Source organism: Rana temporaria, chromosome 3 (genome assembly GCF_905171775.1).
Source record: "Rana temporaria chromosome 3, aRanTem1.1, whole genome shotgun sequence".
NCBI lineage: Eukaryota > Metazoa > Chordata > Amphibia > Anura > Ranidae > Rana > Rana temporaria.
This window is the reverse complement of record NC_053491.1, coordinates 135,663,993-135,691,841: the sequence shown is the minus strand read 5'-3', so window position 1 is coordinate 135,691,841 and position 27,849 is coordinate 135,663,993. Positions and strand designations below refer to the sequence as shown.

The 27,849-nt window shown below is 42.3% G+C and overlaps 1 protein-coding gene across 1 annotated transcript in view; it reads left to right on the top strand.

Annotated features, from left to right (window-relative positions):
* Positions 1-27,849, top strand: part of LOC120931739 (guanine nucleotide-binding protein G(i) subunit alpha-1) — a 107,523-nt gene that overhangs the window by 62,777 nt on the left and 16,897 nt on the right. The window contains exons 2-5 of the mRNA XM_040343455.1: positions 1,717-1,759; positions 5,344-5,485; positions 11,222-11,379; positions 26,735-26,863. Of these exons, the coding sequence (XP_040199389.1) occupies positions 1,717-1,759; positions 5,344-5,485; positions 11,222-11,379; positions 26,735-26,863 (472 nt within the window). The remainder of the gene's footprint in view (positions 1-1,716; positions 1,760-5,343; positions 5,486-11,221; positions 11,380-26,734; positions 26,864-27,849) is intronic.

The following is a 27,849-nucleotide window of genomic DNA, read 5'->3' as shown; positions in this document are numbered from 1 at the left end:
CCGATCAGTTCCGCCAGACGGAAGAAAAATAGGGTTTTCTTCCGTCTGAAAAAGCAGAACTTTGCGGATGCGGATCGTTGCGGACGTTAGCGGATGCATCATCCGCTAACGTCTGCAATCCCATAGGGATAGATTGCAATCGCATAGGGATACATTGTAAACGGACTTGTAATAAATGGTCCGTTCGTCCGCCCGTGTGAAAGGGCCCTTAGTAATTTTCTAGCAAAAAAGTTATTTTAACTTATAAGTGTCAAAGGTTTACATTTAAAAGAACGATATGTTACAATGTTTCTCTTTAGCGATGTTGTGAGTAACTTGGCAGGCTGCCTTTTTTTTTTGACAGCTGTCGGCTTTAGCAGAGCATTCGCTGCACTGAATCAAGGAAATGCTTTTTTAAAGTGGCTGTAAACCTAGTTACATCAATTTTACCTACAGGTATGCCTATAAGGTACTGGAAATATCTCCTAAACCTGCACAGTTTAGAAGATATTTAGCATATACGATTGCGCCGACATCTGCGCATGTGCACCAAAGAAGGGGCACGTGTCATTTCTAAAGGGCCCATGCTGTGACCGACGACTCCCGTGCCCATGTGCGGGAGTGACATCATATGACTCTGGCCAGTCAGAGCCAGAGTCCATGGCACCGGAAGGAAGAGGCTACAGATGGATGCAGGGACTTTGGGCGCTTCGTTTTGCAGGGGGAAAAAACCCCCACTAAGGTTTACTTCCCCTTCAAGATCGAGAGGAGATAGAATTTTGATTCTTTACCAATTAATCGTGCAGCTGTAACTCAAAGCACACTTTTTATCCTGAAAATAGGACATTGGGGTGAAGAGCAATCTGTAGTCTAGAACAGCTTTCCTCAGCCTGCTCGTACTTTCAGAACTTCTCCTGACGAAGCAATGTAATGTCGCAAAACTAGTAGAGAGACTCCTTGTACCGTGACCCCAACATTCATCTGGATTCCCCACTTGGGGACTGCATTTTCGGTGATTTGATCGGTCGTCACGAATCCATGTGTATTGTTTTAATTGTCTTTAATGTTTGATGTTTTTATTTATTTTCATACTATACTAATACATTTTTACCTATTTTTTGATATACCTGCTCTTTCCTGAGTTCATCTACTCATCCTGTAACCTAATAGTCCTCCCTGCCCATTCCTTTCTGTGGGTTCTTGGGGTTCCCTGAGTTCTCTCGCTATCTAACTAGATTTTGGATGATGGTACGGTTTTAAATTTAAATATCATATAGTTTATCGTAGGGGCTAAAAATTAATACATTTCTGCTCGTACATTGGTCGTCGGTGGGAAGAATGCCCCTTAAATTGGTAGTCAGTGAAATTCTCCTATAAAGTTCACTTAGAGTTCCACCCATTTACAAAAAATGTAGCTGCTGATTTTTAATAAACAGACACTCGCCTGTCCCAAGGTCTAGCAATGTGGGTGCCGGAAGCCTCGCTCCTCTTCCCGGCGCCGGCATTGTAACTGTGGGTGCCCAGCTGCACGTTGTGATTGGCCAGGGAATCATCTGGGACCTGTGACGTGTCCCAGAAGATTGGACTTGACTTGTCATATGTCGTGTACCGTCCTAAATTTTGTGTACCACCCTTAAAATGTTTGTGTACTGTCTTAAATTTAGAGAGCTAGGAGTGGTTATTAAGACTTTTCTGAAAAGCTGTCATTAATGTTGGTTTTGTTTTTTCTCTTTTCAGGAGCTGGCGAGTCAGGGAAAAGCACAATTGTCAAACAAATGAAGTAAGTCTCTTTGATTTATTTTTTCTTAAGTTTCTGATGAATTTTATCATATTGAGGTTTGTCTGAACAATTTATTGTCTGTATGGTTTTACTTTCAGGCTTCCATTTTGATTTTAGGTTCTACACCCCATAATGACATTTCCTTTTAATGTATGCATTCCTGCTGTGTGGTCATGTCCCTCACCTGTTCTTGGAATTATCTACTGTATCTCTGCCCACGTATTCTTGTCCTTCACAGTTGGATGATTATTACCACTGGGTTTCACTTGTCTTGGTGATGACAATGGCGGTACAGTGTGATCGATTTAAAAGGACCTTGCATCTACAACTCCTCCTAAAAAAAAAAAAAAAATCTTTACACCGTTTAATTTAATGATACAATAGTAGTAATTTTGTAATAAATTAAAGTGATATTAACCACTTGCCGAATGACTGGTACAGTGTTGGCCATCCAGTTCTGGGAGGGCACGTATCTGGCGTGCTCTGTGATCGTACAGTGCTCATCACAGATCAGGGTAAAAGGCAGCTGATCACAATGTAAACACACTTGCCGGTTATCTGCTTTGCTTTCCTGCAGGGTGAGAAGAGGAAGGGAGCTGGTATTTGGCAAGTGTGGAAGGGGACATCTACACTGATGATCCTTTTACTGGTTATCAGTACAGCCCTATTAGTGCATATCAGTCCTCATCAGCGCGCATCAGTGAAGGAGACCAATTTATCTGTTTGCAAAATTTTATACCCGAAACTAAGAAGATTACATTTTTGGTCTGTTTTTGTTGGAGGGGAACCCAGTGGGGATTAAATACTTCTAAAAGAAAGCTCTATTTATGTGATTGAAATGTCATATGAATACAGTTTTGCATGACCACACAATTGTCATTCAAAGTGCAGCAGCGGTAAAAGTGCCCATTTGGCAAGTGGTTAATGTCAACATTGTTAAAAAATAAAAGAAAATTATACTTGCCTGATCTGTGCAATGATTTTGCACAGAGAAACACCAATCCTCCTCTTCTCCTGGCCCCTCCTCCCTGCCAAGTCCCCCCAAAGAAAGCAGCTTTCAATGGGGGCACCCAAGCAGGCTTGTTCCAGAGCCGCAGTGCTGCTTGTCCATTCACACACACAGCCACGGCTTGGACCTGTTCCCTTGCTCTCTCCTCAATGGCTCTCGCTACTGTCTTAGCCAATGAGGAGGGGGCAAAGTCCCCAGTGAGCCAAGGCTCTTGTGCACATCAAATTAAATTCATTGTTTTCCTTGCAATTCTTCAAACAATACTCCATAATGGCAACGTGAAAGAAGTTTGTTTGAAATCTTTGGCAAATGTATTAGAAAAAAAATGAAAAATCACATGTACAGAAGTATTCACAGCCTTTGCTCAATACTTTGTTGAAGCTCCTTTTGGCACCAATTGCAGCCTCAAGTCTTTTTGAGTATGAGGCTACAAGCTTGGTACACCTATTTTTGGTCAGTTTCTCCCATTCCTTTTTGCAGGACCTCTCATTCTCCATCAGGTTGGATGGGGAGCGTTGGTGCACAGCCATTTTCAGATTTCTCCTGAGATGTTCAATCAGGTTCAAGTCTGGGCTCCGGCCTGGCCCCTCAAGAACGTTCACATAGTTTTCCCATCGCCACAAGATAAACGTTTGCTCACAGTCTGAGGTCCAGAGCAGGTTTTCATCAAGGATGTCTCTGTACATTGCTGCATTCATCTTCCCTCGATCCTGACTAATCTCCCAGTTCCTGCAACTGAAAAACATCCACACAGCATGCTGCTGCCACCAATATGCTTCACTGTAGGTATGGTATTGGCCAGGTGATGAGCGATGCCTGGTTTCCTTTCAGACACAACACTTGTCATTCAGGCTAAAGAGTTAAATCTTTGTTTTAGCAGACCATAGAATTTTGTTTCTCATGGCCTGAGAGTCCTTCAGGTGCCCTTTGGCAAATTCCAGATGGGCTGTCATGTGCCATTTACTGAGGAGTGGCTTCCGTCTGGCCACTCTACCATACAGGCCTGATTGGTGGAGTGCTGCAGAGATGGTGGTTCTTCTTGAAGGTTCTCCTCTCTCCACAGAGAAATGCTGGAGCTCTATCAGTGACCATCAGGTTCTTGGTCACCTCTCTGACTAAGGCCCCTTTTCCTGATCGCTCAGTTTGGCCGGGTGGCCCGCTCTAGGAAGAGTCATGGTGGTTCCAAACTTCTTCTATTTATGGATGATGGAGGCCACTGTGCTCATTAGGACCTTCAATGCTGCAGATATTTTTCTGTACCCTTCCCCAGATCTGTGCCTCAATACAATCCCGTCTTGGAGTTCTACATACAATTTCTTGGACTTAATGGCTTGGTTTGTGCTCAGACATGCACTGTTAACTGTGGGAACTAGACAGGTGTGTGCCTTTCCAAATCATGTCTAATCAACTGAATTTACCGTAGGTGGACCCAATCAAGTTGTAGTAGAAACATCTCAAGGATGATCATTGGAAACAGGATGCTCCTGGGCTCTCTTCCTGGGCTCTCTTCCTGGGCTCTCTTCCTGGGCTCTCTTCCTGGGCTCTCTTCCTGGGCTCTCTTCCTGGGCTCTCTTCCTGGGCTCTCTTCCTGGGCTCTCTTCCTGGGCTCTCTTCCTGGGCTCTCTTCCTGGGCTCTCTTCCAAAGGCTGTGAATAAATTTGCAACGATTTCAAACAAACTTTCATGTTGTTGTTATGGGGTATTTGTAGAATTTTGAGTTAAAGTGGAGGTTCACCCTCCAAAAAAATTCTGACATGACACGGAGTCGCGCCATCCTACCGACAGAATGCAGGTGGTTTGTTTTTTTTCTCAGCACATACCTCTTAATCCCGATTTTCACCTCACGGCAATCCCGCGGGAGTGGGCGTTCCCAAGCACTGCCTGTGATTGACAGGCTTCCGAACGGCGCATACTGCGCGTCACAGGTTGCCGAAAGAACCCGAACGTCGGTGCGGCTCTATACGGCGCCTGCGCACCGACTGTCGGGTTCTGTCAGCAACTTGTGACGCGCAGTATGTGCCGTTCGGAAGCCTGTCAATCACAGGCAGTGCTTGGGAACGCCCACTCCCGCGGGATTGCCGTGAGGTGAAAATCGGGATTAAGAGGTATGTGCTGAGAAAAAAAAAAAAACACCGGCATTCTGTCGGTAGGATGGCGTGTGATGTCAGAATTTTTTTTAAAGGGTGAACCTCCACTTTAAATAATGAATTTGGAATGAGGTTGTAACATAACAAAATGTGGAAAAAGTCAAGCGCTGTGAATACTTTCCGGGTGCACTGTATGTAGTCCTTAGACATTGAACGGAGACATCCAACAGAAAGCATGGAGGGAATCCAGGAAGCTGTGGAAAGAGATGGCCGGTAGACAGAGAGAACTCACAACATGAAAATAAATGTTTCACGTAATCTTGTATTGGATTGTCAAATCAAACTATTGTTTGTATTTCTATTACAATGCTGGTGTTCTACAATAAAAAGTGTACACAGTGAACGTAGAACTCCTTTAGGAGACATTATTAGGGATGCACTTTAGTTGTTAAGTTGAATGTTTATTTTTAATTTTTATTCTGTTTCAGAATTATTCATGAAGCTGGCTACTCAGAAGAGGAATGTAAACAGTATAAAGCTGTGGTATACAGTAACACCATACAGTCCATTATTGCCATTATTCGAGCTATGGGCAGATTGAAGATAGATTTTGGTGATCCAGCGCGAGCTGTAAGTACTGCAAGTTTGATGAGGCTTGCCACGGCTGCAATTTCAGTTTTGTGTTTGCACCAAGAAGTTGAGTTGGTTATCTCTCGGAAACTTCCTTGCTATGAATGTGTCACTTTATTGGAATTTAACTAGTCTTTTATTGTATATTACAGGGGAGGCGGGCAATCAGGGGGGGGTTGAAATGCAAAGAAAAAAAAAAAGGTTTTGGTTTGCTAAGTCATTGGTGACAGAGTATTTAAATACTTTTTATACAACTTTAAAGCCACTATAATGACATGTTGGCAGCGGCTGCATCTATACCTTGCTGTTCGCACAGCCAGTGATGACCTGCTGTGATTGCTGCTTGATGTAAAGTAGTGCATTAAGCAGTGATCACCGCAGGTAATTGCTGGCTGTGAAGAGCCGTGAATAGCTGCAGGCAACCAGCGACCTGTCATTATAGTGAACAGGGCCGTTGTGTGTACTACTGATTCCTGCCGCTAAAATTCGCACTGGCCTAAGTCTCTAGTGTTAATGCAGCCTTATGTAGCAGCCCTAGGGAAATACAATGTCGGGTAGGCAACCTCGGCATTCCTGCTGTGGTGAAACTACAAATCTCATCTTCCTGTCAGTCTTTTAGGGACTTGTAGTTCTACAACACCTGACGTGCCAAGGTTGGCTACCCTTGCTATATAATGTATCTTAAAGAGGAAGTAAACCCTGATGGGTTTTACTTCCTCTTTGTTTCCCTGTAAAGGTAAAAGATAATGGGCTACTATGCATAGCATAGTAGCCCATTATGTGTCACTTACCTGAAACCGAAGCCTGAGATGTCCCGATTTTCCTAGACTCCACGAATCGCTCATCTTTCACCCTCTTCCTTCCAGGTATCGCGGCTCTGGCACTGTGATTGGCGGGAGCCACCAGCCACGGCACGATCACCATTTCTTAAGGTTTTCTAAAGTGCGCATGCGCCATTGTCTACAGTGTCGTAGACATCGGTGCCCGGCTCTTTTGCAAATATCTCCTAAACCGTGGAGGTTTAGGAGATATTCGAGCACCTACAGGTAAGCCTTAATTTAGGCTTACCTGTAGGTAAAAGTGGTCGTAAAGGGTTTACAACCACTTTAAAGCGGAGTCTTAATCAGACGTCAGGGCCATTCAAAAAGCGCAGCGCGACTCTGTTTCACTGCTGGTTTCCCTTAGTTCCAACGGCGGCGCCTGCACCCGAGCCGATGCCCGAATCGGCTTCGGGGGGGCTGACATCATGGGATCCCTGGACAAGTAAAGCCCCATACACACTATTGGATTTTCTGCAGATTTTTTTGTCTTCAGATTTACCAAACCGATATAATATGAGATCAGACCTTTAGGCCCCTTTCACACGAGTAGATAGAATTCATCTTTTAGCTGCAGATGGATCAATTTATCTCAGACAATGCTTTCCTATGGCCCCATTCACACACTGAGTTTAGCAACTGTTTTGTTACATGGGGTTTGGTGCGGTTAGAAAAAAAAAAAAAACAGTCCAGGACTGATTTACTGCAGCTATCTGTACATAACCGCAGGTATTCGCAGTGTACCATTTTACCTACGCAGCCGCAAGTAATTGCAGCTAATCGCAATGTAAAAATGCAAGTGATCGCTGTGCCTGGAGTCTTGGAATTTCAAAATAACAAAACATGCTTTTAACAGCGGCAGAACAGCCGCCCGTGTGAAAGAGGCCTAATGCCGCATACACGTGGTCGGAATTTCCGACAAGAAGAGTTCGATTTGAGTTTTTGGTCGGAAATTCCGACCGTGTGTGTGGGCTCCATCCGACAGGCAAAAATTTAAGAGCTGGTTCTCAATTTTTCCGACGGCAAAAGTTCTTGTCGGAAATTCCGATCATCTGTATGCAATTTCGACATGCAAAAAAACACGCATGCTCGGAATAAATTCGACGCATGCCCTGAATCATTGAACGTATTTTTCCTCAGCTCCTTGTGGTGTTGTACGTCACCGCGTTCTTGGCGGTCGAAACTTTTTGCAACACAAGTTTGAGCCAACATTCCGTCAGAAATAAAATCCACGGTCTTCTTGTCGGAATTTCCGATCGTGTGTACGCGCCATTAGAGTTTCAATTTGTATGCAATCAGGCAGGCCCTTGCACTACATGGTTTTGGTAAATCTAAAGACGAAAATCTGCAGAAAATGTAATAGTGTGTATGGGGTCTACGAATTTTTATATTAAAAGTCAGCAGCTACAGTTTTGTAGCTGCTGACTTTTGAGGCTGGAACTTTAGCTTTAAAGTGGTTATAAACCCTTACAGACAACTTTAACCTACAGGTAAGCCTAGATTGAAGCCCTGTACACACGATCAGATATCTGATGGAATCTAATCCGATGGATTTTTTTCGTCGGATATCCGATGAAGCTGACTTTCATCAGTCTTGCCCACACACCATCAGTCAAATCCGACCGTGCCAAAACGCAGTGACGTACAACACTAGGACGAGCCGAAAAAAATGAAGTTCAGTGCTTCTGAGCATGCGTGGATTTTTATCCGATGGAGTTCCACACAGACGATCGGATTTTTCTATCATTTTTTTTTTTATCCATATGAAAAATTTAAAACATGGGTAAAAAAGACCGATTGGGGACCACATAGACTGTTTTCATCGGACAAACCGATCGTATCGGTCTGTTTTCATCAGACAAACCGTTCGCGTGTACACAGCTTTAGGCTTACCTGTAGGTGCAACAAACCTACACGGTTTAGGAGATATTTGCAAAAGAAAGGCACCTGCGCCGTATACAACGGTGCACTGAGTGTGTCATATCTAACAGCGATCATGCCGGCGCATGCGCAGGAGTGACGGCATCACAGCTCCGGCCAGTCACAGCCCCGGAGCCGCGATACGCGGAAATGAATCGTGGAGAGATGGCGCTGACGGAGGAGGGTTTCGATCTCCGGTAAGTACTTCATAATGAGTATGCTATGCATACTAGCTCATTATGCCTTTGCCTTGCAGGGTGAAAATAAAAAAAAAATAAGAGGGTTTACTTCCTCTTTAAGTGACAGCTCCTAGTCTGTTGATGTTGCTGACATCACATCCAGGATGACGGCACCCAGCAGCAGTCTTGGGGCTTTGGAGTATCTACACAACGTTTTACCGATTAGATGACGTGCAGAATAAAACCATAAATGCATAATGTATAATCTTTTGTATTTGATGAATAATCCAGTGGCGGATCTCTTTAAAAGATAAATTGCTGCTCATTTTGAACACGTTGTGCATATTTGCTGCCTGTCTGTGTATTTGTGAAACTCTGCTTTCATTTCTGCCATTTGGTACCATACTCAGCTGTCTCTAAATGTAAGAAATGCTTGAATAGTTTCTTGACAACACAATTGTTTGCGTATCCTGTATGCTGTACAGATGTTCAGGCTCTGGCTTGTAGCTGGGCTGTGACACACCCATATTCTTCACTGTCTTAATCTGCAGATTTCTGTGTGGGGAGAAAAACAAGCCTGAACTAAAACATGGCTGTGCCAGCATGGCTCTAGACTATATTACCCTAATACTATGCCAGAATGATGTGAAGGACCTAACAGAGCGAGATTGTTACCTCCGGTGTCTGTGTTCAGCCAGCCAATTTAATTTCCTCTATTACCAGCAGGCTGGAACCCAGTCTGTATCAGTGCTAATAACCTTGATTCTGCATTTTCATTTTAGCAATTCCTCATTGTGTTTATCTGAAGCTGTCAAGTCTAGTTATTGTGCACACTTTCCTTCTACAGTTAATGTTGCTTGCTATTGTGAGTTTATGGTATAGTCTGCATGACTTGACTTCGCAGGCTGTGCATTTCCTGCCATGTGTGTCTCTGGGTCACGGGGACAATCTGGCTTATTTCAGCCTTTCACAGCCCTCATATCTATCGGGTAAAACCTGGAGAACATTAGATTTACCAGTTTCTAGCCACGTTTTCTTCAATCTTCATTCAAAATATTTGGCACTGAAAAGAACTTGGAAAAGTTATTTACTGCGCTGTTCCCAAAAATTAGTGAATAGTATTGCTGCAACTTTCATGTGAGACACACACACTATAGTACAACGAAAAATTACAAGCTATGCAAATTTCTGTGATGATACAATTGACGTGTAAAAATTTATACGGTGCATACACATAAAGTGAAGAGACTACATCCCGTCTCTCCCACTATATAAAGTGAGTGATCACTGTGTGTCCACAGCGACAAAAAAGTTTATGCCCCTGGAAGACGTCAATTTTGACGAAACGGCGTAGGGTGAATCGGCGTGCTGACGTCACCGCGTACTGTGCCAGTTCTGGAAGCTACGGGCTGTGATCGAGAGCTGGCCGGCTTGAATAGACAAACTGTATCGCGTTGATATCCTTATTTCTTCGGAGAAATCGTCACTTCCTGTTCTTCTGTCTGTAACTACATGCAGTAATGCAAGGCTTTCTCCCTGGTGTGGAGAAAGCCTCTTGAGGGAGGAGGGGGCGAGCAGGAGTGTCATGGACGCCCACTAACACACAGCTACTTTCTCTATCTGCAAAGTAGAGAGTGTCCTGACTCTCCTGCTTGCCTCCTCCCCCCTCAAGAGGCTTTCTCCACACCAGGGAGAAAGCCTTGCATTACTGTGTGTAGTTAGACAGAAGAACAGGAAGTGAGGATTTCTCAGAAGAAATAAGGACATTGAAAAGCAAAATCGAAGGATGAGATAAGTGAAAGAGGACTGCACTAAGGTAAAAAAAAGCTATTTCGGAATTATTTTTTATTTTTTACCTTTACAACCCCTTTAAATGGTTATACCGGTGTTATGCCTGCAGCTGCAGGCACCATCCCGGATATATTTTTCAGCCGGTGGTTGGCTTTCTTGTAAAAGCAATCATGGCAGCTAAACAGCCACTGGATTGCTTTTGCAAGCAGCAGGTGGGGGACTTTCCTCAAATTGTGTTTGAAAAACTGCTGCACAAATACCGTGTGGCATAAAACATTGCAACACCCACCATTTTATTCTATAGGGCCACTGCTTTAAAAATAGATATGTTAAGGGGTTCAAAGTAATTTTTTTTTCTTTTTTTTCAAAAACGTGATGAGTGTATGGGGAAGATGGGGGGGTGGGGGAAGGGGGTGGATGATTGTCGAAGGGCATCGTATTTTAAAGTTATCTGTATTTATCAAGATTTGGTATATTGAATAATTTATATGAATCGTGTATATTGTAAGTGAATCTTGCACAATGTAAAAGGTTTATATTTGAAGAATTTAATAAAAAGAAATTAGGGGGAAAAAAAAGTAATTTTCTAGAAAAAATACAGATTTTTACGTGTAAACAAAAATTGTCAGAAAAGCCGCTCTTCAAGTGGTTTAAAAACGTCTGTTTAAATTGTGTTTGCTGCCTCTAGTGGCTATTACAATAACAAAAATTGGTAAGCATTTAAACATTTTAACATCACATAGAAGTTAAATGTTAATTATTTTTGTGTGCGCATGTAGGTTTACTGAACAAACATTCTACTTTCCGTATAAGGTAGGATAAATCTGCATTTAGTGCAGCGTTGATGTCTGCTGAATGGCATGCTAGCTTATTGGTTGTGCAATTAATTTAAACGGCTTCCTTAGCCAAGCCAAGTCACATTTATTTAACAAAGATAATATACTTCTACCATAAATATTTTTTTTTTCTTGGTAAAGGTTGTGTATTTTTCTATCCTTTTTTTATAATTCTCATGTTTTTTTGGACAGGATGATGCTCGTCAACTTTTTGTACTGGCTGGAGCTGCAGAAGAAGGCTTTATGACTTCTGAGCTGGCCGGAGTCATCAAACGCTTGTGGAAAGATGGCGGGGTACAGGCTTGCTTCAACAGATCAAGGGAATATCAATTGAATGATTCTGCAGCATAGTGAGTATTCCTAAAAGCAAGCGGCAACTTCAAGTGATTTGTCAGTGGTTGGGGTATAGTCTGATCATCAGAAGGTATTTACAGACAACCCACATAGGCTTTAAATATCCTACCCAACAAATGAATTTGTGTACTGACTCGTTTCATATTGAGTTTGTATAGAACCTCATTTATGCTGGTCGTTTGGTTTCTGTTTTTTTTTTTTTATATGTTCATACAAACTTTCTTTGTAGCATGTAATTGCCTATCATGTGGTGCTTCTCCATCTATGTTGGCCCTTATTGTGCTTTGTATTGTAACTGCAAGATAAGGGCTAACATAGGTAAAAAGTAGTTAAAAAATAAATGGCTAGAGCTTTTGTTGATGTGGAATGGTTATGAAGAGCCCCTGGCAGAACAATCTGTTATAAAACTGGTTGTGAATGGGGCAGGGAAGTGCAGCGCCAATACCACAGCTAAACAGTGTTTGCAATCCTACTTCTTTTTCCTTTTTTTTTTTTTTTTTTAAATGTATGCCAACACAGTCTGGTTGATATGCTACATGATGTATGTATTTCTTTTATCATTGCAGATATTTATGTAGCTGCAACAATTTAAACAGTACTTTTCATACTGTACATCTAGCATTAATCCTTGCTTACAATCTATGGTCTCTATCTCGCATGCATACACATACTTGGGCCAATTTAGACACAAGGTGAATAAATGTGTGAAAGTGGGGTGATGGTGCTGCCTATGCCCTACCCCCCTAAACCATAAAGGGTGAAGAGAGGTCAATAGTGTAAAAAATGTGAAACTCCTGGGTCAAATACCAGTGTTAAGGTCACATGGATGTATTCCACATGAGATACCTGTGTCAAAAACCAGTGATGAAACAAACCAAAATTAATATAGACCTAAAAAAAGGCCCTATGCAGGTATGATTAACCTGCCTTACAATACCGCCTATATTGCAGTAAGGTGCCTAATAGCAGAGTGCTGTGTACAAATCAAGAAAAAACAATAAACAAAAACAAAACCTCAGTGACATAAATCCAAAAATAGATCTAAGGTCCAAGGAAAAGAGTTCAGACAATATTCCACATTAAGGTGTCGCATAGGAAATAGCCTCTAAGCGAGCCAGTTCTATTTGTTCCAAACAGGACTTAGGGTGCAGGTTCTTGCAGTGAGGATAGGTGTTCCTATACAGGTGGTACAATCGCGGTGGTCCCGGTGCTCCCCCACAAGGGTCCCCACTCACCAGATATAACTCCCCGCCAGGGGTAGAATGCGTGTAGTATAGGTTTCCCAGATGTCCACTGCTCCAGATCTCTCCTCGGCAAGTATCAGCTTTCCACTTTAGAGTCCTTCCAGTCCCAGATTTATGCAGTAATCCCTCGGGAGGAAAAAGAATAAGCTCCCATGGTGTAGTATTAAAAAACTACTTATTTATTACAGCCACAGCCTGCCAAAACAATGAATAAAAAAGACCGCACTGTGCAAACAATACAGCTCAGTGACGGACAAACATATTAAAAATTAATTATCAAATAAAAACAACATAGGACAGCATTAGTGAGCTCAAGCTAAGTGAGCGAGGCTCGTATAAAATGTGGGTAGCTTGCCGGGTATTTGTAATGAGCGCCTGTAGCGGGGATTACAGTGTGCGCTCCAGCTGCGTTCCACCTTGCGCTCACCCGGAAGTGACGTAATGCGCAACACCGACTGACGCGCGTTTCGTAATGACGTCTTCTGAGGTGTTGTTTCTCATCAGTCACTTGCATGTAAATATGGGTAACATCGTGCAGCACAGACCGCCCCTTCCCTTGGGATCTACCAATCGGTGGGGTTTAATATTAACAGCCTTTCCCCCTAATGATGTAAAAAGGGGCAGAATAAATAGTAGCCCTTGGAGTATATTACCCTGTTGCACGGTGTTACTCCCCCTAGTGTGTAAACATCATACCATACTTAGACACAAGGCCATTACCCAACCAGTATGTCTTTTGGGTTGTTGTGGAAACCCAAGCAAGCAGGAGACCAAGCAAACTCCATGCGTTTAGTGTCCTGGCCAAGATTCAAAGAGATGGTCCCAGTGTTGCAAGATGGAAGTGCTTACCACTAGGGCACTGGTATCCTGTAGCATGCTAGTTCTTAGGCCCCATACACACGATAGAATTTATCTGCGAATACGGTCCAGCGGACCGTTTCCGCGGATAAATCCTCTCGAGGATTTCAGCAGATTTTAATGCGATGGAGTGTACTCACCATCGCATTGAAATCCGCGCCGAAATCCTCTGGCGATGACGTGTCGCCGCGATTATGACGCGGCGACGTGCGCGACGCTGTCATATAAGGAATTCCACGCATGCGGTGAGTCTGTACAGACCAGCGGATCCATCTGTTGGGATGGACTCCAGCAGATGGATATGTTCTGCATGTCAGCAAATATCCGATCTGCTGGAATCCATCCCAGGGGAGATATATCCGCGGAAACAGATCCGCTGGCGTGTACACACCATAGGATCTATCCGCTGAAACCCATTTGCTGGGATTTATCTGCGGATGGATTCTATTGTGTGTACGGGGCCTTAGGCCTAGTTCACACTGGCAATGAAAGCAGATGTTTACTCAGATATGGCGACCCAACAGAATTTGTAATGGAAGTGACATTCTGTCGCCGCCATCTTGCTACACCCCGCACTTCTCCATTGTAAGGATACTCTGAGAAGTGGAAAGCGGACATCTTGTTGCACCCACCGGAGTTTTGCATTTTACACTTATATTTAACAGTAAAGCGAGTTTATATACTGAAATAAAGTACTTTGAACTCCACCTGACTGTTATGATGTTGAATTTTAAAAGCAGCGACAAGCCTGCTCATCTCACAGGTTTGCTAATCTGACAGAAGTTCGCTGCTTTTAAAATTCAACATCTAACCGTCAGATGGACTTTGAAGCACTAAGCAGTGTATAAACTCACTTTCCTGTTAAAGATGCGTGTAAAGTGGAAAACTCCGGTGGGTGTAACAAGATGTCCGCTTTCCCCCTTCTTAGAGTATCCTTACTATGGAGTAAGGATGAGCTTCGGCGTGTTCGCACAGTCCATGTGCAGAGCCCGCCAGGAATTCTGCACGGCGCTGCTCTAATCACAGGCAGGGAGACATTTCCCGATCTCTCCAGCCTAGCATCGGGACAATGTCTCCCTGCCTGTGATTAGCACAGCGTGGTGCTGACTTCCTGGCGAGCTCTGCACGTGGAGTGTGCGAACACGCCAGAGCTCATCCGTACTACGGAGGAGTACGGGGTGTAGAAAGATGGCAACAAAAGAACGTCTCTTCCATTACCAATTCTGGTGGGTCGCCAAATCTCACGAAACACTGGCATTAGAGGGGCGTTTTTAATGCTCCTTTAAACGCCTATGCGGTTGATAATCTGGACAGCGCACAGTGCCGTTCACAGTATCAAAATGTTAGAACATTTGCATCACTTCACCTCAAAATTTACACTTCATGTGCAGCTTGAATTGAGTTGAAGCATTTCATCTCCTTCCATTCAAGTCTATGGTAATGCGCCACTAGCATGTGGTTACGGTGCATTAGTACATTACAGTTAATGGCCATTTGTGATGCGGTTTTAATGTACCAAAATCGCATGTCAATTGCGATGCAAACACATTAATCTCTTATCAAACACGCCTATTACATGCATTAATGATTTGAGCGTGTTTTGATAAGTGTAAGTATTTTTGAGCAAGTGTGGACAAGCCCTTAATGTGTTTAAGCTAGGCCTTGGTTTATTGGTTCTGTATGTTGCCGATGTATCTGAAAGGCCTATTGTTTTGTTGCCGTATAGCAACCAGTCAGTTTATTCCTATGGCAGATTTAGATGATGAAAGATTCGGATTACTGTTGACAACATATTATCTATTTTAATACTCAAGGTTTCATTCTATTTATTCCCTATATAAAATAGGTTTGTTAGTATGGTGCTGGACATCTGTCAATAATGAAGGAATGGCAGCCAAAGTTGTCCCGCTGTTTTTGCATACATAAGCACTAATGTTTACTGTGCAGTTAGTGTGGTTTGCATGCGGTGCTATTGCAGTATGATGGCTTTATAACTGGCTATTATCTGAAACATAGCATAGCATGAACTGTATACACTCATGTGGTCTTCTGGTATATGGCCAGGAAAATTGGTGATTTTAGTGTTCTGGATTCCTTGTACAGGAAAATCTATGAAATTCCTGCTTATACTGATAAATCATGGTTTACAAAATAGTAACATGCCGCCTTTATATAGCAGCAACGTCGCAAAGGGCCCACACAGCTGCATGGAAAAAAAAAACAAGTAAAAATTCAATCTTTTTATAAATGTGATTCATTTACTTTTAAACAAGAATACAGCTAAATTGCTTATTCTCTTTAAAAGTCCTGTGTCTCCGTAAATCTGCTTTGATATACGAGTGCTTTGGATTACAAGCATGTTTCCAGAATTAATTATGCTTCCAATCCAAGGTTTTACTGTATGGACAAATTTTGTTACCCTTTTGTTATGCACAATAAGAAAACCCTTTCTCTCTGAAATAACTTGGAAACTACGGTAATCAAAGAAACTGGCATCCATTCTTGTTCATTCCATATATAATGAAAATCATACTTTGCTAATGTATATATTTTTTACATTTCACATTCTTGAGCAATTTGTAAAAAAAAAAAAACAAGGAATGGATGACCTCGACAGGTCTATGTTCCCAGGCTTGGAACATACAGTACAGTATAAAAGGCACAGCAATAAAACATAATATAATGCAAACCTAGAATAAAAAAAGTAACTTTTACCACATCCACATGAGCCGTTCTGAGAGGATTTCAATAGAGAGTGATACGTCTGCTCAGTATGTTTTGAGTATTACTATTGGCCATTCTCTGTGCTGTTTGGTTCATGCACTAGGTTCTGTGCCGAAGTACTGTATGAGTAAAGGTTGTGCCAGGTCTGTGCATGTCAAAGTGAAGACTATTTTTTTTCCATACAGGTAAATTTTAAGTGAATGTATAATGGGGGACATTTATCAAGCAGATTAGCTGCTCGATTAGTCACAAATCAAGCTGCATCTCTGTCAGCAAAGACCTCTGCATTTCAGTTCTTGGGCAGCCAAGTGTGACAGTTATTAAAGTTAAAAGACAGACTTATTACTGAAGATGAGGCAAATTTCAACATAATTTAAGAAGTGGTCAGGGTCAGATTTCATTCAGTCAAGCGACTTTACAGAAGCCGTTGGGGGAATTTAGGACTCGAGCAGTAACCTTGTAATAAATCTGCCTCATGCAGTGCACTGCTCCTTGTTTAGAGTTGCCTAGTTTAAATTTCCCGATTCAATTTTATACAGAATTTTGATATAATCGAGAGATTTATTTATGTTTTGAGGCAGTTGGTGGAGCGTTCGTGACTCATAACTTGTTGGGCAGCTCAGTCTTAAGTTTGTTGGACAAACTGTGCCCTAAACCTGATTTCCAGGTTTAGTGAAGTTTAAATAGTTTGGACCAAGCTGGTTTAAATTAACTATTACTTTCACTACTAGATGTGTGCCCTGTATTTACCCTCAGCTACACACAGCATACAGTACTGTGTCCCGGCAATGAGACGGAACATTCCCATCTCACTCCTGGAACAAAATTTAATCGGGCTAGGCATTCACAGGGAGTTTTGTATTCTATTAATGAATACAAAGCTTCTTCTGGCTGAAGCAGAGGCGGGCAGATGACATCACAATCTCTAACTCAGCCATTCATCGGAAGTTTTGTATTCATGTGAATGGCTGAGCAGTGTTCAGCCCGGCTCGATTTTGTTCCAGCAGTGAGGTGGGAAGTTCCTGTCCTGCTGGAACACAGTGCTGTATACTATATGCAGCTCAGGCTACCTTCTAGCCCAGGGCTCGACAAATCCCGGGCGCCAGGTCGCCATGGCGACTAGAAATAGGGTCCTGGCGACTTGGCTTGTAAGCTGGCACCATCTGGTGGTGAGCCGTTGGTATTACAAGTTATTACCACCAGATGTGTAAGCTGGCGCCATCTGGTGGTGGCCGTTGGTATTACAAGTTAAGCATTACAAGTTAAACAGCAATTCTAATGTAATTTTTCACTATTTTCACTGCCATCTCCTTCCCTCTAATTAGAACCCCCAAACATTATATATATTTTTTTATCCCAACACCCTAGAGAATAAAATGGCGATCGTTGCAATACTTTCTGTCACGCCGTATTTGCGCAGCGGTCTTGCAAGCGCACTTTTTTGGGGAGAATTTACACTTTTTTTAATTAAAAAATAAGACAACAGTAAAGTTATCCCCATTTTTTTTATATTATGAAAGATAATGTTACGCCGAGTAAATTGATACCCAACATGTCACGCTTCAAAATTAGGTCCGCTCGTGGAATGGCGTCAAACTTTTACCCTTTAAAATCTCCATAGGCGACGTTTAAAAAACTCTACAGGTTGCATGTTTTGAGTTACAGATAAGGTCTAGGGCTAGAATTATTGCTCTCGCTCTACCGATCGCGGCGATACCTCACATGTGTGGTTTGAACACCGTTTACATATGCGGTCGCTGCTCACGTATGTGTTCGCTTCTGCGCGCAAGCTCGTCGGGACAGGGCACGTTTTCTGGCTCCTAACTTTTTTAGCTGGCTCCTAGATTTCAAATTTGTCAACCCCTGTTCTAGCCTATATAGCACACACAGTGGACATAACCTGTAGTGCAGGCAATAGTTCATTTGGACCAGCTTGGTAAAAATTAACTATTTCAATTACATTAAAAACAAGAGATCATCTTTCTAGTATTTCTAAACCCACAATAGTAAAATCAGTGTGTGTATATAAAGTAAAGCATGCTATTTATACTTACGGTGGAGCCTCGGGGGTTAATCCTCAGATCCTCCTTCCTACACTGACTCCAGAACATGTCTGGATAGTACAGAGCCATTGGAGCCAGGCTGCACATGCTCAGTTTGGTGTGTATTGCTAGTGTGTGTTTTTTTTTCTGGGAAGAGGGCATGTGATCAGCGCAGGGCAAATCAGCACTGTCCAGGTAGAGGGTCAGGAGTCCTGGATCCTGACAACCGACAAGCTGTTAAAAGTGGTTATAACGTCAAAAGGGTTTTAAACGGAGTGGTTCTAAAGGTACATTTTTTTTACCTTTGATGCATTCCCTGCAACAAAAAAAACGTTGAGACCAATCTCGACCCAGACCTGTGCCCAAGAGCAGTCTCCTCCTCTCTCGCCCCCTCTCTCTCGCCCTCTCTTTCCGCAGCAATGGGAGCTATTGGCTCCTGCGAAAGGGCCCTAACTGTAGCAGCCAGTAAATCATTTAGGCTTTGTACATTTTTAGCATGCATAAAATAGAACATTTACGAATTTACTAAATTTTATAACCGTGACTAATAAAAAATTCAATTTCTATGGTGTGAACTGGCCCTCAAAGTGGAAGAAAAGTCCACTTTTGAATTTGTACCTACAGGGAAGCCTATAATCTTACCTGTAGGTACAGTGAATATCTCCTAAACTTGCACTGTTTAGGAAATATTCACACGGGATGTGGCTGGTAATGTCACCGGTGCATGCGCTCTGAATGGGCAAGCGTACCCATGCTGTACCTTTTGGAGCTCCATGCCGGGACTCCTGCGTGGGAATGATGTCATCGCAGCCCCAGCCATGTATACAGCTGGAGCCCACAAACTCAGAAGGAAAATTGTGTGAAGATGGGAGCCCAGTGACAGCGCTGTGCTGGAGGGCTCCATAAGCAGTGTATACTAGCACATTATGGCATAACGCTGCAAGGTGCCCAATTTTCTTTTTCTGGGTGATTGACTACTGCTTTAACCATGACCCACTCTATCCAAAACTAAACAAGGATAAAAAAACACTTCACAAGTAGAATTACAAACCACAATCCCTGACCTTGGACAACAGCTTCTTGTATATGTGTTCACTGAATATTTTGCATCCCTGTTTGTCCAGCATTGGCTTGCGCCACTATAAGAATTTGCATAAATAAAAATTTAGATCCTCTTCAGTTTCCTGATTGCTGAGAAAACTCTGTGCATGCGTATAGAACTGATTGACCAAGTGTACATTTGATAAGTGTCTCATGACTGCCAATATGTGAGATTTCATCAGACAGAACATATAATTAGAAGATTAATTCACTCTTCAGGCTCCTGGTACTTGTGCATGTAAGCTGTTTTTTTAATTTTGTAAACCGTCATTTAGGCTGGGTTCACACCATTGCAGGGTTAGTCCCCCTCAGCTCAGGCCTCAATCCTCAGGGGGGTCTAGCAGCTGGGGGACTTGGAGGTATGCAATCCAGGGGTTCCATACATTTTCAAACTTGGCTTGTTTATGCTTGCGGATACTGGTCAGTTTACCATATTCCAGGATATTTTTTTTCACCATCGTGACATTAATCACGGGCGATTTCCATGCTTGCGCTATGGTTATTTTGGCTGCTAGAAAGATAAAAAAAAAGAGTTTGAAGATGTCTGGGGATCTCCTCCGACAAGGTCAGCGAACAGTGCCGTTTTGGCACCTCCTGGGTATATTTTTACACATTTTTCTGGGTATATTCTGTCCCGTCACTGAATAAACAAGACTGAATACTCTGATCCAAAAACATTGGAGCATCGGACAGGACCACCAGGTTTCATATCTCCCTCCTGCCTGCATAGTATAGTATAGTTTTGCCAGTCTTGTTGGGACGAGGTACCAACGCGATTCCCTTGCTTCCACAAGCAAAGTATTGAGCATGCCCTTATGCACCATGGTCAACCACTTTATCAATATCTCCTCTTCAATTGTTTCGCCCAGGTCTGATTCCCATGCCGTTTGGTAGGTAAAGCTCCACTTTTAGGCCCAGTAGATCAGTATGACTACCATGCAACTAGCATTTTTAGAAAATATGAAGTAACTTTGGATGGCTGCACTCCACATATATTCCAGTTTATTGAAAAACCACATAAAAACACATGTACATGTAATAAGGTATATAGGGTGTGTATAGAGGAGTCTACAAGTTTCGTGTTAGCTCAGCGCTTACTCATGACTTGGTTTTTCAATAAATTGTAATTTTTGAGACTTGCAGCCAGCCAAAGATACTTTTATATACCCTAGATTTCAGCTGAAGAGCTGGGCATTGCACCCGATGGACAGTGGATAGCGTGGGAGATCTTGTGGCGACGTCCACTTTCAGAAGAGGTCAGCGGTGGCACCCTGCATATAGCACACAGTACATACGTAGGTAAGGTAAAAAAATAGTGGCTTAATATGAACCTAGTACATTGAAATAAATTATAGAAATCCATTTTTCTTTACGTTGAAATGTACTTTTATTTTTATCGGGTGATTGGCCCTTTGGTACAGCTGTGTATTTTTGGCTGGATAATGACGAATGTATCCTGTCAGTATATTTATAGTTTCGATGAGCTGGCATCATCTGTTTTTTATTAGAAAAACCACTTAGCTCTGAACTTGACATACCAGCTCTGTGTAATCTTCTAGGAGTCCACCGAAATGATGGCGGAAAAAACAAAGCTGGGGAGAGAAGGAGGCAGTTTTAAATAGCTGCTGAGCTCTGTCCACCCACTGTTTTATTTCTGTAACGTAATTATTCCTATGACTGAAGCATGATGCACTATTTACTGCTTCTAAAAATATGCAGAGAAGTATTTAAACAATGTATAAGAAGGACCATCTTTGAAAGGAAGCAAGAGAAACCCTTGTTGTGTCTTCATTTTCTGGGAATTAATCTTGACATTTATTAAAATATTTATTGCTCAGGGTTCGGCTTGTCTCTCTTCAGCTATACAAGAATAGAAGGTTTACAGGAATTACATTTAATTTAATCTTTACAAACCTGGAATGTTCCATCAAGAGAACCTACGCAAGTCTCCTTTTTGACCATTTAAATTTTCCCATTTTTATTTTAGTCATTTCAAGGATGTTGAGGAAAACTGACCTAGTGTTGGGGAAATATTAAACCTAACTTTGTGTTCGTTTAGCTTCATCTAGGAGATGCATACTCCATTATTAGCCGTTGTTTTGTTCAAATTTTTGTCATAAATGAGAACCAATGCTTATTATTATTTCTTATTTTGGGTGATTGGTAAGGCCTTGTTCAGACAGTAGAACTGCACGATTCTGGCTAAAATGAAAATCACGATTTTTTTTGTATAGAAGATGGATCACGATTCTCTCACGATTCTTGCGGCGTAACATCTTTCACATTAAAACAAAAAAAAAATTGGGCTAACTTTACTGATTTGTTGTTATTGTTATTATTATCATTATTTATTGAAGTGTATTTTTTCCCCAAAAAATTGCATTTGAAAGACCACTGGGCAAATACAGTGTGACATAAAATATTGCAGCAATTGCCATTTTATTCCCTAGGTGGTCTCTGATATTGAGATATATATATATTATGTTTGTAATTATATTATAATTATAATTTTCCTAGCAACAAACATATTGATTTTAACTTAAACAAGTGTCAGAAAACTATTTGGACTTTAAGTGGTTAAACTTCTTGCATTTACACACAGAAGTTTGCTCTAAGAAGGAAGTAAGTTACAATGTTTCATGTTGTTACAAACTTGGCAGACTGCCAGGATTGCTTTCTTTACAGTTTACACACAAAGAAGTGTATCCCTTTGATCTAAGAAGGAAGCATTAGTTACAATGTTTCCTGTTAAGAACTTGGCAGACTGCCCAGATATTTTGTTTTTAAAAGCTGAGTGAGCAGATAAAGTCTCTCCACTTGTTTTATGAAAGAATGGAGATTGTCAGGGGGGTTGGATCGAGATAACGATTAATTGTGCAGCTCTATCAGACAGTGAGGAAAAGATGATCCGCACTCTGGTCGTTGCTCTTTAAAAAAATTATTGTATTTATTGTTCAGACAGTAGCTAGCACATGTTCCTCGTGCAGGCTTCTTTTGTTTAGACATCTGCATCCACCCAAGCTGCATGCAGGCAACTAATATAAGTGAATGTAGTGGCTGTATAGATGCAGTAGCACATCAATATTTGACAGTCATGCTTAAAGTGGAGTTCTGCTTTAGCTGCTGACTTCTACTTTTAGGGCTGTTACCTCTACAGGCATCAAGCTGTGTCCTTGGCTCTTGAATCGGCTCTCAGGTGCTGGTGCCGTCATCTTGGCTAAGGGATGGTTTCCTCATGTTCATGCTCGAATCGCGCTATGTGAATGGACCAGTTGCTGGGGGGGAGGGGAGCCGAACCTCCTGCTCATTTTACCATGGCCAACTTGGCCAGACGGTATGAGCAGGTACCTGTCAAAACCACCCCCCCCCCCTCCAAAAAAAAGGTTCCAAATGTGTCAGTGGAGGAGGAAGAGGAGGCGGCAGACAAGTGGAGCTTCCCCTTTTGGGTGAAGCTCTGCTTTAAACAACTGCAGAACACACATGGTCTGCAATCGGGGCTGTGACAGACTCACCCGGGACATCCCCAGACCCTCTTATGTCTAAAATCATCCCATGTCCACTAGGGGCATAGGATGACTGAGAAATTATATCTTGGACTATCTGAGATGGGATTATTATGTAATTATTATCCACAATATATTCCAGGATATCTGTAACAAACTATTTACTGTTTGTTGATTCTGAACTCAACGGGTTAATTGTAAGAGTGACTCATTCATACTGTTGGGACACCTACTGTTAGATGCTAATGTCCACCTCCAGCCATCTGTTATCTGTGCTAATTGACCCTGCTATTGTGTGAAGATGTCCTGTGTTTACACTTATGATGTGTATTGTATAGCAGGAGACGTGACGTCTACTCTGAAAGGTCATATCTATGAGTCACCTAGCCTGGGTAAATGATTAGTTAATTAGCTCATGTTAATTTATGTTCTGGTTACCTCCTCTAACTGTATATAAGGTTGTATTATTGGTTCTATACTCCATGTTCAGCAGACAAATGAGCATCGGCTTGTTGTGTGCTTGTGAGCAGCTGGAATATCTGATATCTATATCCAGACTGATAGGAAGTGGTATATGACGGAAGCACTCAAGCGGAGTGTGGGACGTTCCGTTACAGGGGCCCTGCAGCTACTCCTGCATAGTGGTCAGATTGACACTCATTTTGACTGTAGTGGCAAGAAAATTTGAGATCCTGATGTAAAACTTTCTCAAACTTCCATGCCACGCCGCATTGAGGCAGTATTTGCTGCAAAAGGGGCCCAAACCAAGTACTGAGTACATATACATGCTTATACTTTTCAGAGGTCCGATATTGTTCTATGTACAATCCTTGTTTTATTGATTGCATGAAATATTATAATTTTCTGAGATTGTGGAATTGGAGTTTTCATGAGCTGTAAGCCATAATCATCACAATTATGACATATCACGGCTTGAACTATCTTGCTTTGCATGTAATGAGTCTCATATATTTGTTTCGCCTTTTAAGTTGCATTAGTGAAATAAATAAACTTTTGCACGATATTCTAATTTTTCGAGTTTCACCTGTATACTCAAAAATGTGAGAAGACCATCAAGCTGACCATGAACCGTGTTTGACAGCTTATTGTTGACCCAGGAAGTTTATATCCATGCAGAGGGAAGGCACAAGAGAGATTTTCGATCAGGAAACATGTCGCATAATATTGCACCTCTCTAGAAGGCAGAGACATGCAGAGTTCTGGTGTTGTCATGACACACTGAACACTACTGTTTTCAGTTACCTTCATGTATCCATGAGGAGAAACACTGGTAACTGCACAGTGTGTCAGATTTTTGTCGACTGTACACAATTGTCGACTAAAAAAAATGCGAACGTAGTGACGTACTAGACCTACTGTGTGGTTTTTCATCTTTAGCACCACCCTTTGGACACCTTCTGCTAATGTGTCTAGTGAGATTTTTTTTCTGAGCATGCGTGTTTGTACTTTGGACTTTTGTCCAACAGACTTGTGTACACATGATCGGAAAATCCGACAACAGACTGGAAAATGTTAAAGCCTGCCATCCAACATTTGTCCGCCAAGATCTGACAATTGTCCGATGGAGCATACAAACGGTCGGATCTTCCGTCAACAGGCTGTCGGCACACAATTCCTGGCTTAAAATCTGATCGTGTGTACGAGGCTTTAGTCTTTTTGCACACTGCACCTTGAAAAAGCTCAGTACATCCTTTTTAGAGAAAAAAAAATGCAGCCCAATGTTTACCATGCGCCTGTAAACAAGCACTGCCTATTGAGTAGTTAAAAAAAAAAAAAAATCTCTGGGTTCACTGTCCGTATTCTGTGCTGGTGCATGCAAAAGCGCAACAAAATACACGCATATGAGCATAAATATTAACCAGTTCAGGTCTGCCCCATGGCTAAAGGGCGGCACCTGTGCACGTGATCCGGTTCTTCCAGCAAGGACGCGTGGGTGCTCCCACTGTGATCGCACACAGCGAGGGCCCATTCATGGGTACCATGGACTCTGTCTGCTGGCACCTGTGGATTGTTCATTACAAGACAGATCGCCGTTCTGTCAGTAGGGAGGGCATGGATCCTGTGTTCCTGCAAAGCAGTGAAATGGATCCATGCTTGCCCCTAGTAAAAACACCTGCCACACGGTGCACAAACACTGGGTAGGCACACAGTTAACCCTTTGATAACCCCTTCCCATGCAGTGTCATTAGTACAGTGATGGTGCATATTTTTTTTAGCACTGATCACTGTAACAATGGCACTGGTCCCCAAAAGCTGTCAGTCAGTGTCCAACTTGTACGCTGCAATATTACAGTCCCACTATAAGTCGCTGATTGCTGCCATTACTAGTAATATAAGAAAATGATAAATAAAAATATCACATAATTTGTAGACGCTATAACTTTTTGGCGCAAACCAATCCATATATACGCTTTTTTGTTTACCAAAAAGATGTAGCGGAATACATATTGGTGTAGATTTATGAAAAAAATAATATTTTTTGTTTTGTAGCAGAAAGTGTAAAATGTAGTATTTTTTTCTTATTTTTAAATTGGTTTATAGCGCAAAATGGCCTGGTCATGAAGGGGGGGGGGGGGAATCTTCCAAAGGCCCAAGTGGTTAATGGTTTTGCCTAGGAATGAATCGTGAAGGAATACGTGCAACCAGGGGTTGACAAATTTGCTTGGAATCTAGGAGCCAGCTAAAAAAGTTAGGAGCCAGAAAACGCGCCCCGTCGCGACGAGCTTGCGCGCAGAAGCGAACACATACGTGAGCAGCGACCGCACATGTAAACGGTGTTCAAACCACACATGTAAGGTATCGCCGCGATTGGTAGAGCGAGAGCAATAATTCTAGCCCTAGACCTCCTCTAACTCAAAACATGCAACCTGTAGAGTTTTTTAAACGTCGCCTATGGAGATTTTAAAGGGTAAAAGTTTGACGCCATTCCACGAGCGGACGTAATTTTGAAGCGTGACATGTTGGGTATCAATTTACTTGGCGTAACATTTTCTTTCATAATATTAAAAAAAATGGGGATAATTTTACTGTTGTCTTATTTTTTAATTAAAAAAAGTGTAATTTTTTCCCAAAAAAAGTGCGCTTGCAAGACCGCTGCGCAAATACGGCATGACAGAAAGTATTGCAACGATCGCCATTTTATTCTCTAGGGTGTTAGGATAAAAAATATATATAATGTTTGGGGGTTCTAATTAGAGGGAAGAAGATGGCAGTGAAAATAGTGAAAAATTACATTAGAATTGCTGTTTAACTTGTAATGCTTAACTTGTAATAACAACGGCCACCACCAGATAGCGCCAGCTTACACATCTGGTGGTAATAACTTGTAATACCAACGGCTCACCACCAGATGGTGCCAGCTCACAAGCCAAGTCGCCAGGACCCTATTTCTAGTCGCCATGGCGACCTGGCGCCCGGGATTTGTCGACCCCTGCGTGCAACACAAATGGCTGAAATTACCGTATGTCCAGAAATGTTGATGCTCAAACATGAGCACCGTGTACAAGAGGCCTTGGGCATGGCCATATCTTGGAGGATCAATGCCGGATTCTTGTCCCTTCCCTGAGAAATGTGGGCTGGTAGATGTCTTCATGTGAACGCTTCTCGGACTGGACGTAAAATCACCAGATTGGCAACTGTTCTCTTGTCTGTGGGGGACAATGGGTATTCTAGCTGGTTAAAGATTTGCTGATGTACTTTTTGAAAATGATGGACCCACTTCTCTCCCTGCTGTTCTTCTGTCTGCTTTTGTAAAATGTAAAGTGTGAAAATATAAGAATTCTGATAATGCAGCAAAACCTCTCATATCAGATCCACAGAGCAGAATGACTCAACCTTCTCTTCATTCTTTATTTACAGTTACCTCAATGATTTGGACAGAATAGCACAGAACAGTTATATACCCACTCAGCAGGATGTTCTCAGAACTAGAGTAAAAACTACCGGTATAGTGGAAACACATTTTACATTCAAAGACCTTCATTTCAAGTAAGTCTTTTTATAGTCATTTTTTATCAAGATCAACAGTTTCCTTTTACATATATTCTAAATGTAATGGCTATTTAATAATCCACCTTATTGTGTAGTGAATCGATTATATATAATTTTACACACACATTACATTTTTATATGTATCTTTTCCTTGCTGTATATCTGTGTATAGTATGCCTGAAGCCCCTTGCATGCCTAGCTGCTGTGTGTCCCTCCCTGTGTTTGTGTGCCCGGGAGGCACAGGCTCTGCATCCAGCCACACTGCCTATCAAAGCGTTTGGGGCCCTGTGCGTTCAAGGGCGAATGCCTTCTGGGCAACGCATAGTCCTAAACATGAGTACTGTTCACTACAGCGTTCAGCTCTGTCCAGTTGCAGCCTCCCATAGACTTTGATAGGTTGCCGGTGTTCTGTCGGCTATCGGATAGTGCCCGGGTAAAACTGCGCATGCACCGCACGGAGCCGAGTTGGCGATCAGCTGTTGTGTCGCGAGTCTGAGGCACAATCATGTAGGAGAGTGCGGATATTTACACAAAGGGGTGAATTTTTAAATGATGGGTAGTGCTGGGGGTGGAATTTTTTATGATGGCCAAACAAAGCTGGAAAATAAATCTTTAATATAGAAAACGCCACCCTTCAACTGACTAAACACGCCCCGCAAGCGTACATAATGAATAGTAGATAAAGATTTATTCTGTAGATTTGTTTGGCCATCAATAAAAATTCCGCCTCCATCAGTGCCCATTATTTAAAAATCCGCCCCTCTCCTACATAAACGTGCCTCGGCAACGTGAGACAACAGCTGATCGTAAACTCAGCTGTGCTGAGGTTCTGTTCTGCGCATGCGCATTTCTGGCCAGGCATTTTTCGATAGGGGGCATTTCTCAACAGGGCACCGCCATCAGAAATATAACACTGCATCCCTCCTTCCCAGGCACACTAGAATTCTGGGAGGGACACACAGCAACTAGGCGCCCCCACTTGC